The sequence below is a fragment of the Bos javanicus genome, chromosome 20 (assembly GCF_032452875.1).
Source record: "Bos javanicus breed banteng chromosome 20, ARS-OSU_banteng_1.0, whole genome shotgun sequence".
NCBI lineage: Eukaryota > Metazoa > Chordata > Mammalia > Artiodactyla > Bovidae > Bos > Bos javanicus.
In genome coordinates, this window is record NC_083887.1 from 24,000,617 (window position 1) to 24,021,912 (window position 21,296).

Below are 21,296 nucleotides of genomic sequence, written 5' to 3' on the forward strand. Positions count from 1 at the left end.
CACACTATAACCCTTTCTTCCAAATGATCTCATAGCTATTTATTGAAGGGAAATACCAAATGCTTATTTATTTATTTAAAAAGGAGCGTCTTCGGTTCACATCGATGATTCACATCGATATAATTTTCCTCCTGACTGCAGAGGCTCTGAGACAAAGCAACACCTCAACTGATGTGCCGGTGTCAGAACAATTCCTGTCCTGGAGGAGGGTGTGCAACCTTCTTTATTCCCCCTTCACAGACGTCCTTGAGCCCTTGAGACGGATGTGAGCGAGTTTTTCAGTCCTCATGCAAAACAACCATCTAAACATAACAGATGACATCAGCTCAGGCTTTTCAATTCCTGGATGGCAGCAGCGTGTTAATCCAGCCTTCATCCTGGATTTCATAAACTAAAACAAGAGCCTGGCAGGAGGACAGCGCTGCTGCTGGGTTGAGGAAATTGATGACGGGGAAGCATGCGGGCAACCCAGTGTATAAAACTCATAATCGTGTAGGCAGACGCTCAGCTACCACTTTGTACGGCGGCTTCCCGCCAGCAGAGACCCCGCCGCGGGAAGCGGAGCCCGAGCCGCGGGAAACATGAAGCGCCTCCTGCTGCTGGCCACGCTGCTGGTCCCCGCGCACCTGGCGGCGGTCTGGAGCCGCAAGTACGCGGTGGATTGCCCCGAGCGCTGTGACAGTAGCCAGTGCAAAAGCAGCTCCCGCTGTAAGAGGACAGTGCTAGACGACTGTGGCTGCTGCCGGGTGTGCGCCGCGGGGCTCGGAGAAACCTGCTACCGCACAGTCTCGGGCATGGATGGCGTGAAGTGTGGCCCCGGGCTGAGGTGTCAGTTTTACAATGAGGAGGATGATTTTGGTGACGAGTTTGGTATCTGCAAAGGTAAAGAGCGACCCCTTGCTTCTTGCCCCTTGCCTAGGGCACCCTGCAGGCTTTTAGCCAGCGTGGGAAGAGAGGAGTCTTTCCTTCTAATGCAAAGAGGGAAAATGCAGGTGGGTTTAGGGACCAGGTTCCCCCCACAGGTGCTGTCATAGGGAGAGAGAAAGATAACTTTGCAGATTGCGGCTGAACCCTGCATGCAAGGAAGCCCAGAAAGAAATACAGCGTTTCACTCATGATGTTTAAGAGATTTTTTTTTTTTTTTTTTAAGTTGCAATGGAAAATTGTGTTGCTTCCTTTTCTGGAAGACTTTAGAAATTTGACAGGTAATCTGTTATGGCTGGAGTAGGTGGTCTCTCTTCTACAGGCAGTGATTACAGAGGTCTGCACTGGATAACCTCTTGGAGTGGTGGCTAGCCCTGGGATTTAGTTATTCTTTGATCTTAAGAGGGTTGAGGGCACCTCTCATGATCAAGTATTTCTGATGCACACTAATGCACTTTGTGAAATAGGATGACTTAAGTCATCTAGCAAAAGGAGTCACGTTCTTGGAAGAGGATACCCTGAAGTATCAAACAAACCTAGAAAAATAACAGTGTAAAACAAGCAAAAATAGCACCTAAAGAAAAAAATTGGAACTCTGTAAAGAAAAAGATTTAAAGAAAAACTTTATTAGGTTGAAATTATAGCTAAACAGTGTAGTTCAACATTTGCAGAATTTATTTCAAACTTAGTGACTATAGCTTAAAATGTTTAGAAATGAAAAAATGAAGATTTAAAAATACTCTATGGATACCTCATGATCTCCTTAAGGATTATTATTAAGGTTCAGTAAATATGTGATAGCTCCATACATCAGTTTTATAGTACAAAGAAGCTTTTAAAATTAAAGGGACTAAGTTTCTAAATAATTCTTAATGTGTTTAATACAATTGTAAGCTTTTATGAATAATAATCATCCAGTATTGAGCTAATCTCATGAATTCTTTTAGAAAAATATAAGTTGATTAACTTTTAAGCCACAAAACATACTAAAGATTAGGAAATAGATGGTTGAACTTTAAGGAGAATTTTAGTTTTTTGCTTAGTTTATTTTTGTTTATAACCAATGAAAAGTAGAATACTGAGGAAACATTTTCTTTGGTGGACATTCACAGACGTTTCTTTCAGCTGAGTGGGATCTGTGATTTCTGTAAATTACAGGGCTTATCGGCCAAGAAAAGAGTACTTCATATAAGGAAATTAGGGAGGAAGTGGTTAACGCAATCATACTTACTATATAGCAAGTATATGCCATGTATTGCTTTTTCTCTTGGCATAAAAACTGACTCTGTATATGTGATTGTAAATGTCCAATTACATATGGGTAAAGAAACAGGCTGTAAGGCATCTGGAGTCTTTAGCACTCCAATATTCACTGAATGATCGAGGTAGCTGTTAATAAGATATATTTTAAAAAGCTGTTTAGGATAGCTCTTAGACATCCTTCAGATTGCAAACGGGTCTGGTTACGAACATTTTTCTTTCTGCTGGAAATAGTGAAGCTGTGTGAACCTCAACAGCTACATAGAGACATTGTATTTTGCTATAGGCAAAATTTTGTCCTTCAACTTTTTTTACAGAACACCTCTGTGAAAACTGTGTACTATAGCTGCGTATCTGGATGTTTTCTAAATATTCAGATATTTTGCATTGCCTTGCCCATATAGCAATATTTATTGAACACCTACTATCTGCCCAGCACTATTCAGTATATTGGGGGATACAGTAGGAGCACAACTGAGAATTTGGCTAAAGTTTTAGTTTTCAGTATCACTGGAGACACAGTCATATCCTAATCCTGCGTGCTTTTCTGCCAGAGGCTTTTTCAGTATCGCTTCTAAGGACTTCTTTTTTTCTCAGCAGAGAGGCTAGTGTTTAAAACCAGGTGCTTCTCTAATCTGAAGGATGCAGAGTACAGCAGTCATAAATCTCTTTAAAAATGTATTTCATCTTGATTATTCTGTGGACAATATTAAATTGCCAAAGACTTAGATGCCTCACGATTTGTTTCTTCACCCATGTGTGATTGTACATTTACAAGGACATTCTTGTGCCAGGAGAATAAATATTCTGCATCTATTCTGCTTGGCTGTTCAGGCTGGCTGTTCTATTGAGATGCTGTTCACATCATAAAAAACATGCATTTTTAATGATGAATTTGTTCTCTTTTTCTCAATATAGTATGTTTTAGTCTAAGTATGGGAACATCGAAGCTCTAAAAGCTTCCAGATTTGGGTAGGTATATGAATATATTCTCAGCTTTCTTCTCATTTAGCATATTGTATTTTAGCTCTGCAGAGGACTTTATTAGTGAATCCTCTTAACATCTGGAGGAGTTGAATATGCTTGTACTGTCGTTTTGATAGATAATGAAGTTGATAAGAGTTGGAGCAGATTGAGGATTGGTCACTTGATGAAGAGCTGAGATGACAGCCCTCTTAGCCCCTGGTTAGTTTAAGTCCTTTCCTAGACATTTAGAACAGTAAATTGCCTGTGGCTACAGAGAATTCAAAGACAGCATCATATCTTTTAAACTCTGTGAGGAGCTGATACACATGTCTTTTCAATTGCCTACCTTCACTGAGCTGTCACAGAGGTAGCCCAGTGAGACCCTGCCTTTTGGTTTCTAAGCAGACAGTAGATAGAATTAAAACCAGTTCAGAGATATTGGTTATGTGTATCTGTCTTCAGCTAAACTTCACAGCAAGGCACTACAACTAAGGAATCCATTATCTGGTCTTAGTGTGTGATTTCACATTTGTGACTTTAAGCGTGGGATTCACATTTCATATTTTCAAAGCTTGGGAGTTTCGGATAATTGGGCTTTATCTGATAGTCAAGATTCATGAGGTTTGTTCAATTACTGAGGCTGTGCACACAAGGACTGTGAAGTTGGAAGCTTGTGTACATCAAGAGCGCCCTCTCTCAAGCTTCCCTTTGTCCTCAGATTGTCCCTTCGGCACCTTCGGGATGGAATGCAAACAGATTTGCAGCTGTCAGTCTGGCATATGCAACAGGGTGACCGGCAAATGCCTGAAGTTTCCCTTCTTCCAATATTCAGTAGCCAAGGCTACCAACCAGAGATTTGTATCACACACAGGTAAGAACTGATTCCCAGGTAAACATTGAAACAATAGTCTCATTTTCAGTTTGAATAAGAAAAATTATGGATGAGTAGAACAAGAAGTTGGTTTAAATGATTTTGTTTCTTTTATTCTACTTACGGGAAAGGTAGGTGGTTGTTGAAATTTGCTGCAATGTTACAAAGAGATTCATTAATAATTTTTAGATTGTACAATTTTTCACAAAGTTTACCCAGTGTATAGTGAGGATAAATATGATTGATTACCCAAAAAGGTAATAAAAATAACCAAGATATACAAAGCTCTTTAAATTCTTTGGTGATCTGTTTTATATGTGTACTAGACAAAGCTACTTCTCTCCCAACTTAACAGTGAAAGAGTATTCTGAGGAATTTATTGGATAAGGCTTAAGAGCCAACATAGAAAATATAAAACATTTCTTTTTAAAAACCAAATGGAAGTATTTAAGTGGAATAATTCCAAGCATGTCTTTTTGTGGATTTTGGAGAGAATAAGAGACAGTATCTATGATTAAAATTTGGGAATCATCTCTAAACCTTTGAATGACAATGTAATAATACTCACATGCTGATTGTTAGTGCTTATGTTTTTCTTACACAAGTTATTAGAATGTGAGAAATACAGCTTGTAAGATGATGGTAAGTGCATATTTGGTTATCTTGTAGAATAAATGGTTAAATTGGAAGTAGCTCATTTAAAGCAACATGTAGCCACAGCAACTACCAGTATCCACAAACTATACATTTTTATCCCTTAGATATAAATAGTTGACAATCCAGATTTATTTCAGTTCTTGTTTCTGGTTCTTCACACTTCAAATTAATTAAAATTTGAAATATTTGACAAATGTGCTTATTTCTCAGCTTTACCTCCTTCTTATATGTGAGTTCAATTAAGTACCTCAAAATAAATGGGAAATGTATTTTTACATGAATTATTAAGTGTGGCTATGGCCTTAAACGTTAAAGTGAAACCTTAAAAAAAAACACCTATTGCATGAATATATTTGTGAATACCTGATCTGGAAATTAAGATCAATATTGACATTTTAAAACTTATGAGTTGTCCCTATAGTCTTTGACAAATAATATGGAAGAAAATTGAGTTTTAAGTCCTGAACAATTTTTTATTGAGGTGAAATTCACCTAACATAAAATTAACCATTTTTAAATGAATGATTCAGTGGCATTTAGTACATTCACAGCATTAGGAAGTCACAGTCTCTATCTAGTTTTTGAAAAATTTTCTCAGCTCCAAATAAAACCAGTGTCCATCAAGTAGTTACCCCCACTCATCAGCCCCTAGCAACCTCCAGTCTACCTTCTGACATTTTTCAAATGGTTCAATTGCCAGGTTCCCCAAGTGGCTTCCCAGATGAAGGACCTGCCTGCCCATACAGGAGACTTAAGAGACAGGGGTTCAGTCCCTGCATGGGGAAGTTCTCCTGGAGGAGGAAATGGTAGCCCAGTCCAGTAGTCCTGCTGACAAATCTCATGGACAGAGGAGCCTGGTGGGCTATGGTCCAAAGGGTGGCAAAGAGTCAGACATGAATGAAGCGACATAGCGTGCACACACGTTTGAAACTTATTGTTTCAGCACTGCTAGTTGCCTCAAATACTTGAAGCTTCTTTTGTCTTATTTTGCTTTCTTAAAACCACAGGCTACAAACAACACTGAAGGAACAACTTTACTAACAGAATCCCTCTACTCTCATTAAGATTGCTCCTGACCTTTCTCACCAAGAGAGAATTGAATCTGGTGAATCTATGTCACTCTTTGGGGTGTATTTCTGGGAGCCATGCTCTAGAACTCCTCTGGAATGTCCTCAGTGATGGAACTCTTCTCTCCCCTCAGTGCTTCCTGCTGCACACACAGGAGCACGTCTTCTGCTTCTCTGGACCAGTGTGCTGTCTCTTTCCCTTGAGCTTGTCACTTTCTCTCATTCGCTTGCAGATTCTGCAAAAATCTTGACCAATGTATAGTTACCTCGGAAAAAGATACTCTGGACCCTTGAACAACATGGATTTGAACTGTTTGGTCCACTTATGCACACATTTTACCCCCAGTAGATATAGTACCTATATTTTTGCTTTACAGATCTTTAAATTAACTAAGTGTGGGGGGACATTTGTTTTCAATTAGAGGTCACAGTCCACAGAGTCAAAAGAACTAGGGATGGAGTCCTGCTTTTATTGAAACTCTTTCAGCTTTCTGCCCTTGGGTGAGTCATTTACCAGTTACTTTATTTGGGGGGCAGACATAGTGGTAGGTGGATTTTCCACTGCTCAGGGGTCGGCACCTCTAATACCAGCATTGTTCAAGGGTCAACTGTATTTTGCTGGATGAAAATTACATTAAGGTTTATATAAAAAATATTTCTATACTCAATTAGATATCAAGATTCTTATTAGAAATTTATGGAAAATGCATTTTCTGACCTAAGGTGTTTCCTTTGATAAAGGAGCAACTAAAGATGACTATTAGCATCCTCTTCTTAAATCTTCCTGGTGGCTTAGCTGGCAAAGAATCCCCCCTGCAATGTGGGAGACTTGGGTTCAATCCCTGGGTTTGGGAAGATCCCCTGGAGAAGGGAACAGCTACCCACTCCAGTATTCTGGTCTGGAGAATTCCATGGACTGTACAGTCCATAGGGTCTCAAAGAGTCGGACACAACTGAATGACTTTCACTTTTGTAAATCTTAGATTGAGGATGGAGTGCAGAATATCCTAAAAACCTCGTGGTAAGGATGTGCAGGAGCCCTTCTGTTCAGTTGTGCATCTCCACATGGAACTTAATGAGCTTTAAGTGCTACTGTTTATAGGACGGGGCTTGGTTGGGGCCTCAGTCCTTGCCATGAGTTTCACATCATCTCTGCCCAAGTCTGTTTGGGCCCAGTCTTTGTAAATGGCGCCAAGGTTCCTCAACACAGGGACTTCCGGAGGAGCCTTTTATACCTTGATTGAATGAAGTGGTCTTTTCTAACTTTTTACCTGTTGGTCACAGCATCCTTGGCAAGTGGGCTTCCTGGTTTCTCGTCTTCGTTTGTCATTGCTGTTTTTATTGTTTAGTAATTAGCTCTCCGACTTTCCAAGACTGGAAATTCACAAGCATCTTTTTTTTTTTTTTTGTAGGGGGTAGTGAATTTACATGCATTTATCTACTGGACCATCCTAACCTCCTAATAGCATTCAATTTCAGAATGTACACTGCAGACGCAAACACACTTCACTACTCTTAGAAGCAGAAACATTTAAAAAATTCTAAATATTAGAAACTTGTTAGGTAGAGCAAGGACTATTGCTATAAACGTTTATAAAAGGCCCTTTGGTATGCTTTCTGCATTCTAGAGCCACATCGGTACGCTAATTCCTCTTCCATATTAGATAGTGAAGAATCTTACTTAGAGATCTATACTTAACACCGTTGACTCATTTGGTAAGTATTAAGTGCCTACCATGTTCCAAGGACTGTTGCAACAGTGAACAAAACAAGTCCCTGCCGTCATAGAGCTGATATTCTAGTGGTACAGTGAGATAATACAAGGGGGAAAAAAAGACAAATAAATGTATGGAATAATGTCAGGTGACATCAAGTGAGCAAAGATGTTTAATTCAAGGAAATGCTAATTGGTAGAGGGTAGGTGAACATGGAATAGACTTTTCAAATCTATTATAGATTTCACTGTAAATGTGTTATAATACAAAAATAAGACAAAATTTTACTTAATCTTGGAGTTATAAACATTTGGACATGATTTGTATTCCTTCTAATTCCAGAGCATGACGTGGCATCTGGAGACGGCAATGCTGTGAGAGAAGAACTTGTGAAGGAGAATGATGCCCCATCTCCTGTAATGAAGTGGTTAAATCCACGCTGATCCTGGGTGGGATTTCTGAGAGAAGACCCTGTTTTAACAATCATTCAACACACAGCCAACATTTTAGGAATTCTCTGTATTATAGCATATGGACATATGATTTTTGGAGACCAAGTGTGATTTAGGGTGGGTCCACAAAAAAAAAGTAGGCTACTAACAATCGATAAAATGCATATGACTGAACTCTTTTAGATATTTGTTAAATATTTGAATGCATATAGATTTGTTAAATATGTGTTTTTAGTCGTAGTGAAGAACTAAAGATGCAATTTGGATAACCTTAACTTGGAGGGAAATCAGCCAAAGAGAAGGCTAGCCAAAGCTGAAGACCACAGCCAGTCTATGGCTCTCTGACTCGATGTACATTAATGTCCAGATATGGGCTGGAGAGAATTAAGAGCAAGAGAAGGTGGGGGTGCAGGCTGGGAGGGTATGATATTTAGGTCTTCCTTTGGTAGCTTCAGTAGAACTTACTTGTGCTTTTATTTTTTTTTTTTCACTTTGGAAAAAGTCAAAACAAAACAATCCCTGAAGGAAGTGGGACTTTTGAAGCTTGTGGGACTTTGAGCAGCAGCCTTGAACTGAGGCAGGTTTCAAAGGATGGCTAATGTAGTTCCCAGTTTACTGCGTCTGAGGGATGGTTCTTGGGTACAGGGCAAATACACACTCCATAAATGGTTTTAAAGAATGCCACCTCTGATTGAGAGTAAGGAAGTATTTTGCCCACTTAGGAGAAGTGTGAAGGTAAATATTTATATATATATTTTAAACACTTGTTAGTACAAGTCATCCTCCATACCCATGTTTATCACTCTCTTGAGAAAATAAGCATAATATCGTTGTTTAAAATGGTTAGAATAAAAGTATAATTCTCTAAGCTTTTCAAACATCCAAGGCATGGTAAATTTGTTATCAATAATTATAGTAATATTAACAGTAAGTATAAGAGAAACCTGGAAAAATTTAGTCCCCATGGATTTATAAAATGTCGAAACACATGAGGGAATTTATTTAAAAGTAAGTGCAATGATTTAGATGAGCTTTAAATTTAAAGTAGAAAATGCTTTTTATTAAGTTTGGAAAAGAGTCAATTTTAGCAGGAAATGTCAACTTTAAAATATAGTTCATTTTAATGTATTTTTTTCTTTAAACTTGGGTGATAAGTGGAATTATGAGTACCCTTGGAAGGATCTTAGCACAAACAGGACTGTTGTACTAGATTTTGTTAGGAAATATTTGCAGAAGAATTTTATTTGGAGTGAAGAATTATTTAAGATTATTTCACTATTTGCCTGTATTTTATTCTCGAAGTTTGCCTACAGAGTTGTGAATGTGTGTGTGGGAGGGTCTTTTAATGTAAGCTGAATAAGCTGTTTGGATTTCTTTTAAAAAGACAAGTTTACGATTGATCAATAAAAAAAAACAAGACAGTCACTCCTGAGTCCATTCATGACTTCATTGATCATTAAAATATTTAAACGATTCATTCAATGAATAATAACTCATTAATGCACATTAAAGGACAGGCTTCTCATGTAAATTTTCTCCTACAGATAAGCATCTTCTGTCAAAAATTTTTCCTTTGTCTTCTTACAGCTTCCTAAAAGAGTTGGTCCTTGTATATTAACACATTTCACCGAGAAAAAACAAAAAACAAACAAGAAAACACTTCTATTGGTGTTTGACAGTGGTTACAAGCATTTCAGTTAGGCAAAGACAAACACGTCAGTGCCTATAAAAGAGTAGAGTAACATACAGCTTTGAAGCTTGAGAATATCAAAATCAAGGATAGTATTAAACCCAACATTGTATAAATCAGCTGCACTTCAATAAAATTAAAAAAGAATAGTATAAGTTCATTCAGTCTTATATGGAAATTACAGAAACATTTTAAGTGAATTGATACAGTGCTGAAAAAACTATGTTTGCATTAGGAAAAATATTGAGTTTGCATAAATTAATTCTTTTTTTAAAGAGGGGAGAAACTGGATGTGAATGAGATAATGTTACATTAATATAAGGTATAAATATTATTATTAAGCAAAGCAGAAAGCATCAAAAACCTTTACTTTCATCAATGTGCAGTGAAGTTTCAGAATATGCTTTCAAGGGGTAAGGTTACTTAAAGATCTGCCGTCTTGAACTGAAGGCCAGGACACAGTTCAGTTGCCCCTTTGGGATAGTGAATGGTGGAATACGAGCTAGACTAGGGCAGGGCTTGCCTCTGCTCCTGAGTCTGCAGCAACCACATATGTGACCACAGACACAAACAGAGGTGGGTTGATCCAGTCTTAGTTGCAGGCATGTTTTCCAGCTACCCAGCTTCATGCTACTGAGTACTTTTTGCTTTCTTCATTCCAAACACTAGTACCTGTCTATCTTAAATTGCTCTGTCATCTTCTGACTTTATTCTTCATAGCAGTGGTCTCCTAAATCTTTGGATTTTGCATATTTTTACTGCAGTTTTTGAGCATGCAAAACTGCTCAAAACTATGTATAAACTATGTATATATTTTATGTATACATAGTATGGTATTAGTGCATTATGTTCATTATAAAATGTATATAACTGCTCATTCGTGTCCAACTCTTTGCAACCCCATGGACTGTAGCCTACCAGGCTCCTCCATCCATGGAATTTTCCAGGCAAGAATACTGGAGTGGGTTGCCATTTCCTTCTCCAAGATACTGGGGTCCAGCCCCGGAGGAGTCAGGGATTTCGAAGGGGAGACGGCTTCGGCAATCAGGATACAATAGAATTAAAGATATAAAGAGTGGTTAAATAAGGATAGCTCAGTGAGAAAATTCAGTGGAGAAAAGAGGCTGAATAACTTGGTTTACGTGGAAAGCTAATAAAATTCCAAAATAAGGAATTTGCGTCACCTACGTAGGCCGCAGGCATCCTCCTGTTCTCCTGAGGAGAGGAGACACTAAGGCCTCCCCAGTCAGATCTTAGAAGCCCAGGCAAAATTAGTAGCCTTGACGAGCCTCCACGCCCCAGATGGATATTCAGCCAGAAGGTGAGAGAAAAAATGACATGGGGAGACCAAGTTTCAGTGAACGAGGCCTGCACTTTATTTTCCAAAGTAGTTTTTAATACCTTAAGTTGTGCATAGAGGATAATGGGGAAAGGGGTAGAGTTAGCAGTAAGCCAGGCTTTCTTCCTGCAAACTTACCATATGCAAAAGTTTAGGTGAATTACATCATCTTCTGGCCAAGAGGACTGTTAACATTTTAAGATCCTTTCTTCAGAAAACTTATTTTTCTCTAAAGGTGATTATTCTAAAGTCAGGTACCACCCTCCAAAAGCATTAGATAAAGTTGCATTCCTATAGGGCAAAGGTGTGGTGGGCTATAACAAGAAAAAGAATTAACTCAAGGGTCCAAGGTTACAAACATTAAAGCTACTACTTACATTCCTATACACCAATTATATTAATCAATACACTGCCAGGGACTCAGTAGGTAAGGGATATGGAAACTTCAGCAGCAAACATTGGCCCAACAAGTGAAAAACCCTTCACCAATACAATTTCTAATCAATCTTTTAACTGCTCAAAGGAATCTGTATTTAGACAGTTTAGAACATCTCATGCCTCTCACAGTTGGGAGGCTCTGAACAATCACATGTGGCTGGAAGAACCTATTCAGGCAGGCTAGAGGACTTCCAAAGGAGTTTGTAGGTTGAGACACTCTTGTCGTGCCCAGGAACTTTATTTACTGGAGCTGTAAGTTAACTCTTTTTCAGAGAGGTGGTGGGGGACAGCCCCCCGTAAAGTCAGAGGTGTAGGTGAGAGCACAAAGCAGTAAAGTAGGCAGATTCTGGTTTTGGGGGTAGATGCTCGAGAATTTCCAGGGGGACTCCTGAGGTTCCATCCCGCCTTTGCGTATGCCGAGCCTCCTTCCTCATGACCTTTGCCACAGGCGGAGTTCCTCACGCTGGCTCCCGGCACCAAGGGATCTTCCTGACCCAGGGATCAAACCCTGGTCTTCCGCATAGCAGGCAGATGCTTTATCATCTGAGCCACCAGGGAAGCCATAAAATGTACACTCAAACTAAAAAATTTTTAAAGGATAAGAGATACATATAAATAGAAATTCTGAGATTTTCTTCCTCCATCCCAATAGGCTATCTTGGGAGTCACCCCAGAAGCAAAAGAAAATGCCATGGCTCAGTGATCTCCAATGAGGCCCAACCTCATTTGATTTTGAAGAGAAACCAAGCTGGCACATATTCCACATAACAAATATTTCTAGGATGAGTGAAAGGGTGGATGGGTAGACAGGAGGGTGGAAGGATAAATGGGAAGAAAGGCGGATGAGTAGATGGAAGAGTTGGAGGAATGAATGAAGCAGGTGATGGGCCTTCTGCCTCCAGCAGAGCCACAGCTACTGAGGGAGTAGATGGCTTCTCATTTCCTTTCATCTGCCAGCTCCTCTGTTTCCCTGATGGCAAACTTATTCTGCCTTTCGGGATTGAAAAAACAGGGGCATATGTTAGAGTCAGTGAGTATGACAAATAGGGTTTCCCAGGGCAACAGAGACAGGGAGTTTGTCTCCCCCAGGCACTGGGAACATCACTTGGTAGCCAGACTGGAGCATTATTTTCTGCGAGAGGCAATTTGGGAAGACTGTTGTTTCCATCCTACACATTATCCCTTCCGTTTATCCTGAGCTTCCTAGGAGAGAAGAATCCATAGATGTTCAATATCACACAGATATTTAGAGGGTGAATTGATTATTTCTGATTATTAATCAGTTAACATTAGTCATTAAATTAAGGCTAGAGTTTAGAGTGTATATGTTGTAGAGCAGTGGTTCTCAAAATTGAATGTGTATCAGACAAAGAGAACAGATTTGTAGACACAGTGCGGGAGGGAGAGAGAGCTATGAATTGAGAGAGTAGTATGGAAATGTATCCATTGCCATGTGGAAAATAGGTAGCCAGTGGGAATTTGCTGCATAACTCAGGGAGCTCAAACTGGTGCTCTGTGACAACCTAGAGGGCTGGGATGGGGTGGGAAGTGGGAGAGGTTCAAGAGGGAGGAGACATATGTATACCTATGGCTGATTCATGTTGACATATGGCAAAAACCAACACAATATTGTAAAGCAATTATCCTCCAATTAAAAATAAATTTAAAAAATTTAATGTGCATCAGAATCCTTCGGTCAGTCAGTTAAGTTGCTCAGTCATGTCTGATTCTTGTGACCCCATGGACTGCAGCACACCAGGCTTAACTGTCCATCACCAACTCCCAGAGCTTGCTCAAACTCATGTCCATCAAGTTGGTGATGCCATCCAACCATCTCATTCTCTGTCATCCCCTTCTCTTCCTGCCTTCAATCTTTTCCAGCATCAGGGTCTTTTCCAATGAGTCAGTTCTTTGCATCAGGTGGCCAAAGTATTGGAGCTTCAGTTTCAGCATCAGTCCTTTCAATGAATATTCAGGGTTGATTTCCTTTAGGACTGACCAGTTTGATCTCCTTGCAATCCAAGGGACTCTCAAGAGTCTTCTCAAATACCACAGTTCAAAAGCATCAATTCTTCAGCACTCAACTTTCTTTACGGTCCAACTCTCACATCCATACATGACTACTGGAAAAATTGTAGCTTTGACTAGATGAACCTTTGCTGGCAAAGTAATGTCTCTGCTTTTCAATATGCTGTCTAGATTTGTCATAGCTTTTCTTCCAAGGAGCAAGCATCTTTTAATTTCATGGCTGCAATCACCATCTGTGGTGGTTTCAGAACCTAAGAAAATAAAGTCTGTCACTGTTTCCATTGTTTCCCCATCTATTTGCCGTGAAGTGATGAGACTGGATGCCATGATTTTGTTTTATGAATGTTGAGTTTTAAGCCAGCTTTTCACTCTCCTCTTTCACTTTCATCAAAAGGCTCTTTAGTTCCTCTTCTCTTTCTGTGAAAAGGGTAGTTTCACCTGCATATCTGATATTCTGCATATCAGAATCCTTTGTAAAGCACAAATTACTGATTTGGTATATCTGAGGTGATGCCCAAGGATTTTCCATTTTAACAAGTTTCCAGGTGATGCAGATGCTGCTGATCCAGGGACCACACTTCTAGAATCACTGATACAGGGAAATTTAGATTTGCCTAGAAGTGAGATAAACTAAGGGGCTATCAAAAGCTATCATTGCTGGCCTTATGAAAGAATAAGTTGCAATATTTCTTCACCACTTGGTTCACTTAGTGTTTTACTTGAAGATACTTAACTATTTAAGTTGCTGGGAAGATTGAAATGTCAGAGAAACTTTAAGCTAAATCATGGAGACTTGTGAGGGCCAAGTAGAGGATTATGGGGGGAGGGTAGAGGTGGAAGAACCAAAGACTCAGAAAGTAATCAAGGAGCCTGTGGCCTGGAGGAGTGATGAGTGGTGCCATGTGTTGTGGGACAATCAAGCAGACCCGAAGAGTCCCTGGTGGCCAGAGCTGAGCAAAGTCCATGAAGAGGTCAATGCAGAAGTGTGAATGAAGGGCATTGAAAACTGCATGCAGGTGAGCACTTTTCCTGAAAGTCATTTGGGAAGGACAGAACAGCAGTTAGTCTGCAACTAGAGAAGAGAAACCCTACTTACTAGCAGAGTATTTCTTTGCTTCTGTCCCCTACTCCCCCAAGATTAAAGAGACAGCATTCTAAGCTAGTGATTATCAGTCAGAGATGGAGATAAAGGCTTTCTGGAGTGATGGTATAGTTTAATGTGATTACTTGAATCCAGTTTAGAAAATTCCATTTATATAGAGTTTTGAGACATAACTTTTGTAAAGTAGATATATTTATACACTTCCAAGCCCCCCTAGAAAATACAGCAGTATGTGGAAATCTGAGATATTGGGGTTGAGAAGAGGGGCCTTAAGAATTAGTGTAAATCTTTTATTTTACATATAAAACTCCCTAGATCCAAGTAATTTCAGGGATAAAATGTCATGCTTGGTGGTAAAAACTCTGCTATTGTAAAGTGTCATTGTACCACTGTTAACCATTGATTTTTAGAAATGAAAACATTAAAATCTTTAGTTTGCCTTGTTGCTTAGTTGATAAGTTATGTCCAACTCTTTTGCGACCCCGTGGACCATAGCCTGCCAGGCTCCCTCTGTCCATGAGATTTCCCAGGCAAGAATACTAGAGTGGGTGGCCATTTCCTTCTCCAGGGGATCTTCCTGATCCAGGGATCAAACCCACATCCCCTGCATTGGCAGGCAGATTCTTTACCACTGAGCCACCAGCGAAGCCCCTATCTCATATTTAAAAGTACGTACACACCTCAACACACACACACACACACACATATAAAGGCTTTAAAAGGTATACACACTTTCATGCAAAAATTATCCAAGTCTATTCTAAGGAAATAATTTCAAGTTTTCAAAAATGTTTTTAAGACTAATGTGGCAGTTTCTACAATATTGAAAAATTGTGAAAGATGTGAAGAGGTCATATATAGGGTACTGATTAAAGAAATGACAGTGGAGCCAAGCACAGACTCTGATTTAGACACTGGAAATGATGAGGTTCATGCAGTGATTGACGTGTTCACTGCAAAGCAGAGGGTGACAACGTAGTTGGTGTTGGGATTTGGTCAGGTACTGTGGCTGGCAGTGGAGCACACGCGGGCTTCCTTGTCGAATCCACAATAGGAATGCAGGCTCCTTCCAGATTTTCATGACTACTTCTTTGCACCTGTTTTTTAAAGTGATACCTTCATCAGGTTAGACTGAAACATTCACCTTAGTTTTTATAGAAACAACAATCCTCTTTTTGTGCTGCTAGCTTATTGATCTTTTAATATCTAAATTATGTAACCATGATAACGGGCATAAACCAGTTTGAGAAAAAAATGCAACAGCCTCTTGGTATGTTTCTATTTCAACTTGTAGAAATGCAAAGTGTTCAGGTGCATCCCAGAGAGAGACCTGCCTACCTGCATCCTTTAGTAGATACCGAGGATGTCAAGATTCTATTTTATCCAGAGACAATGGAAGAATGTGTGATTCCTGTGAGAATATTAAGAGAAGGTTGCTTGAGAGCACTTTGTATTACGTTAAAAAAGTATGCAACAGTGCTATATAAATAATATGATCTTTGTGAAAAAAATACAAGTGTATATAAATTGAGATATTAACAATGATACTTATTTTATTCTTTACAATTTTATCCATTTTCTAGAATTTTGCAGTTAGCTTTATAATTGAGAAAAAGATTTCATTTCTTTCCATTTTTGAAAATTTAAATTGTGGCAAATTTAAACAAATGAAAACAAATTAGTGGTTTATTACATACATGGTGAACTAAGAACATCTTCCTATAGTTCAGTTGTTTTGAGATGTACTTTGTCATCCTGGTACTATGTTAAACAGGGAGATAGGATTTCAAAGCAAGTAAATGTGGAGAACTGTAGTTTTCTTACAAATACTAGAAAGGCTACAATGCACATTAGCATACATTGCACTTTTCTTGTGGAGCAAATCTTTGTCCAACAGAATCAAATCCAGTGAATACTTAAAAAATATAGATAAAGGTCTCTGGCTTATAGTAGACATTGTAAATTACAATATACCTTCTGCACCTATGCACAGAAATGCTGTCTGCTTAAACAGGGGGTTAGGCAACCAGAGTTTTTAAAGCATTTCCTGACACCTGTGAAGTTGGTAAATATTTCCTGTTTCTGTTGTGTCTAGAGAAAACAGGAATTAACAACTTGGAAGTGATGATTAAACAAGTTGTGAATGACTTCTACATAGGCAGTTCTTAGTATGAGATTTCATTTTCTTAAAATCTATCATAACATATTTCTCTTAAGGGAAAAAGTAATTGCCATAATAATCTGACAACTGACTGAATGATCAAGATAAACGCTATACCCAGGAGGAATGGCACCTATATTAATGGTGGGATGTGTACTATATATTTTCATAATTTAAATATAAATTTGATGTCTTCAAAAACCCGGTGTACGAGACAGCAAAAGAGACACTGATGTATAGAACAGTCTTATGAACTCTGTGGGAGAGGGAGAGGGTAAGAAGATTTGGGAGATTGACATTGAAACATGTAAAATATCATGTAAGAAACGAGTTGCCAGTCCAGGTTCGATGCACGATACTGGATGCTTGGGGCTAGTGCACTGGGACGACCCAGAGGGATGGTATGGGGAGGGAGGAGGGAGGAGGGTTCAGGATGGGGATGTGGCGGATTCATTTTGATATTTGGCAAAACTAATACAATTATGTAAAGTTTAAAAATAAAATAAAATTAAAAAAAAAAAGAAAAAAAAGTAAGCAAAACTGAGAAAGTAAGCAACGAGTATGGTTTCTCTGGCTTTGTGCTAAATATACAAAGTTAGCCATTTTAAAAATTATTTTTGTTATCTTAAGTACTCTGGAAGTACTTTGATCTGAGTGAGCCAGGATTGGCTCACTGCGATATTCACTAATTATCGACTTCAGATGTGTTCTTTAACCATGTCTTCCCAGTATCTTCTGGGCAGAGTGTAGGTAATGACTTATGTACAAAGCCCTAAGGACCTGTGCACAAGTCCTCTGTATGTCATTTTATCCTATCGCTGTACCTGTATTGTTATTTAGTTGCTAAGTTGTGTCTGACTCTTTTGTGACCCCACAGACTGTGGAGCCTGCCAGGATCCTCTGTCCATGGGATTTCCCAAACAAGAATACTGAAGAGAGTTGCCATTTCCTTCTCTAGGGGATTTTCCTGACCCAGGGACCGAACCTGCATCTCCTGCATTGGCAGGTGGATTCTTTACCACTGAACCACAGGGAAGCCCCTGTGTCTGCCTAGTTTAAGCTTATCCAACAAAGCAGATAATTTAAGTGCTATTATATAAGCCACCCTCACTTTTTGGGTATCTCAGATGTAGATTAATTGCAGCAAGACTGAAATATTTAAAATATTTCACACGTTCTGTTAAAAGTGAATATATAGACTGAAGAAAATCAACTGACTCCTTAACAAACTTGAATATACCTGTGAAAAGTGAGTAGCAATGAATGAAACTCAATTAATATCACCTGAAACTCTCACAATTCTACAAAAGAAGTTACTATTTTTAGAGAACAAATAATAGTGTTCTATTTAAGTCTCCAAACAATTATTAGCATGCTCCTGAAAAAAAAAGGGACAATGCTTCAGGAGAATGCGCGGGAGCCCTACAGATGTGGTACACTTCCCTGTGTACTATTTTTGGTTGTCTATTCCTGCCTTTTATTTTGGGACTTGGCCCGCTTCCTTTGTAGTTTCCCTTTAACTTGCTCATATCTTTCTCACTTATATAATGCATTTCAAGCTGGCTTTTTTTTCACCTCTCAAAGGAAACTCAAGGAATGTTGACCAGTTCAGAAACCCCCGCTAGTCTTGGCAACAACAGAATTCTTGGTTTGAAAACAACCTTGGAAATCCAGGGTCATGGTTGACTTTCTAGTTATTTAATGAATCAGAGCTGCAGAGGGATTGGAGACCAGGCATTAGAAGATTTTGAACCCCATTTTCATGAAATTGTTTCATGTCTTGCAGAAACTGGAGGAATTTGAGATGGACTCTGATTCAATATATTTATACTAAAGCAAAATTCAGTTTAAAAAATAAGGAAGGGCTTCTCTGGTGGCTCAGTGGTAAAGAATCTGCTTGCCAGTGAAGGAGATGTGAGTTTGATCCCTGAACCCGGGAAGAACCCCCATGGTTCAGGGCAACTAAGCCCCTGTGCCATAACTATTGAGCCTGTGCTCTAGAGCCTGGGAGCTGCAACTAACCATGCTGCAACTATTTGGCCTAGACCCCTGCTTCTCATCAAGAGAAGCCACCACAGTGAGAAGCCCAGGCACAGCAACTAGAGAGTAGCCCCTGCTCTCTGTAACTACAGAAAAGCAGGTGCAGCATAGCCAAAAATAATACAATAAATATTTAAGATGTGAGCTTTTAAAAAATGCCTTTTAAAAATATAGTCATTTTTAAAAAAAGGAGAAAGTCCAGGAAGTCTAGTTTAGGGCTGCTGCTGCTGCTGCTGCGTCGCTCAGTCATGTCCGACTCTGTGCAACCCCATAGACAGCAATCCACCAGGCTCCCCCGTCCCTGGGATTCTCGAGGCAAGAACACTGGAGTGGGTTGCCATTTCCTTCTCTAATGCATGAAAGTGAAAAGTGAAAGTGACATCGCTCAGTCACGTCCAACTCTTAGCCCACCTTTTATCTATGAGCAGTCAGGCAATGTGATTGGGGAAGTATTCATCCTCCATAGCACCAACAGAAGCAGAGTGGATGATGATCCCCATCTTTAAAGAGCCCTAGAGAGAGACAAGATATTAAGAAGAAGTGGAAAGAATACACAGAAGAACTGTACAAAAAGATCTTCACAACCAAGATAATCACGATGGTGTGATCACTGACCTAGAGCCAGACAGCCTGGAATGTGAAGTCAAGTGGGCCTTAGAAAGCATCACTACGAACAAAGCTAGTGGAGGTGATGGAATTCCAGTTGAGCTATTCCAAATCCTGAAAGATGATGCTGTGCAAGTGCTGCACTCAATATGCCACCAAATTTGGAAAACTCAGCAGTGGCCACAGGACTGGAAAAGGTCAGTTTTCATTCCAATCCCAAAGAAAGGCAATGCCAAAGAATGCTCAAACTACCACACAATTGCACTCATCTCACACGCTAGTAAAGTAATGCTCAAAATTCTCCAAGCCAGGCTTCAGCAATATGTGAACTGTGAACTTCCTGATGTTCAAGCTGGTTTTAGGAAAGGCAGAGGAGCCAGAGATCAAATTGCCAACATCCACTGGATCATGGAAAAACGAAGAGAGCTCCAGAAAAACATCTATTTCTGCTTTATGGACTATGCCAAAGCCTTTGACTGTGTGGATCACAATAAACTGTGGGAAATTCTGAAAGAGATGGGAATACCAGGTCACCTGACCTGCTTCTTGAGAAACCTATATGCAGGTCAGGAAGCAACAGTTAGAACTGGACATGGAACAACAGACTGGTTCCAAAGAGGAAAAGGAGTACGTCAAGGCTGTATACTGTCACCCTGCTTATTTAACTTATATGCAGAGTACATCATGAGAAACGCTGGGCTGGAAGAAGCACAAGCTGGAATCAAGATTGCCGGGAGAAATATCAATAACCTCAGATATGCAGATGACACCAGCCTTATGGCAGAAAGTGAAGAGGAATTAAAAAGCCTCTTGATGAAAGTGAAAGAGGAGAGTGAAAAAGTTGGCTTAAAGCTCAACATTCAGAAAACAAAGATCATGGCATCCGGTCCCATCTCTTCATGGGAAATAGATGGGGAAACAGTGGAAACTGTGTCAGACTTTATTTTTGGGGGCTCCAAAATCACTGCAGATGGTGATTGCAGCCATGAAATTAAAAGACACTTACTCCTTGGAAGGAAAGTTATGACCAACCTAGATAGCATATTCAAAAGCAGAGACATTACTTTGCCAACAAAGGTCCGTCTAGTCAAGGCTATGGTTTTTCCAGAGGTCATGTATGGATGTGAGAGTTGGACTTAGAAGAAGGCTGAGTGCCGAAGAATTGATGCTTTTGAACTGTGGTGTTGGAGAAGACTCTTGAGAGTCCCTTGGACTGCAAGGACATCCAACCAGTCCATTCTGAAGGAGATCAGTCCTGGGTGTTCTTTGGAAGAAATGATGCTAAAGCTGAAACTCCAGGACTTTGGCCACCTCATGCGAAGAGTTGACTCATTGGAAAAGACTCTGATGCTGGAGGGATTGGGGGCAGGAGGAGAAGGGGACGACAGAGGATGAGATGGCTGGATGGCATCACCAACTTGATGGACATGAGTTTGGGTGAACTCCAGGAGTTGGTGGTGGACAGGGAGGCCTGGTGTGCTGTGATTCATGGGGTCACAAAGAGTCGGACAGGACTGAGTGACTGAACTGAACTGAGAGAGAGATACAGTGGAGATTGGACAGACAGAACTGAAACACACCAGTGCACAATGGAATCCTATGTGGTTGTTTATGGTTCTTGGTTGTTGTCAAGCAAAACAAAACAAAACTGAAAAAGCTGACTTTGGCCAACCTCAACAAAAGTGTAATTCATTGATAGGATATGGCGTATCTCACAAGATGGAAAATCAGAACACCTGCTGAGTCAGTCAGTTTGGAGGATGCAGGGTAGCTCGGGAGGTGCAGGAGACAGGAGTGAACAGACATCCTTGCTGGGATAGAGAGCTACAGTTGTTCTATTCCTATGCTAGTGCCGCTTCTCTGATTCCTTTTTGGGGTTATCACCCTCAGGCTTTGTGGCCTGTTTTAATGAAGAGTTCAGTGGTGACACACATTCCTCCTTTTAGGTGAATTTCACTTTTGCTGGCTAGTGAAGTTGCT

General features: G+C 39.8%; 1 protein-coding gene across 1 annotated transcript; it reads left to right on the forward strand.

Moving 5' to 3' along the window:
* Nucleotides 1-204: 204 nt before the first annotated feature.
* ESM1 (endothelial cell specific molecule 1) lies at nt 205-9,337 on the forward strand. The gene is made up of 3 exons (XM_061393536.1): nt 205-882; nt 3,869-4,021; nt 7,803-9,337. Exons 1-3 carry the CDS (start codon nt 582-584, stop codon nt 7,901-7,903), a joined length of 555 nt encoding a protein of 184 aa, XP_061249520.1. The 5' UTR covers nt 205-581; the 3' UTR covers nt 7,904-9,337.
* The last annotated feature ends 11,959 nt before the right edge of the window (nt 9,338-21,296 follow it).

Coding starts and splice junctions, on each gene's coding strand:
- ESM1 (XM_061393536.1), top strand. CDS start 582: ATGAAGCGCCTCCTGCTGCTGGCCACGCTGCTGGTCCCCGCGCACCTG. Junction 883..3,868: donor CGAGTTTGGTATCTGCAAAG/GTAAAGAGCGAC, acceptor CTTTGTCCTCAG/ATTGTCCCTTCGGCACCTTC. Junction 4,022..7,802: donor GAGATTTGTATCACACACAG/GTAAGAACTGAT, acceptor TTCTAATTCCAG/AGCATGACGTGGCATCTGGA.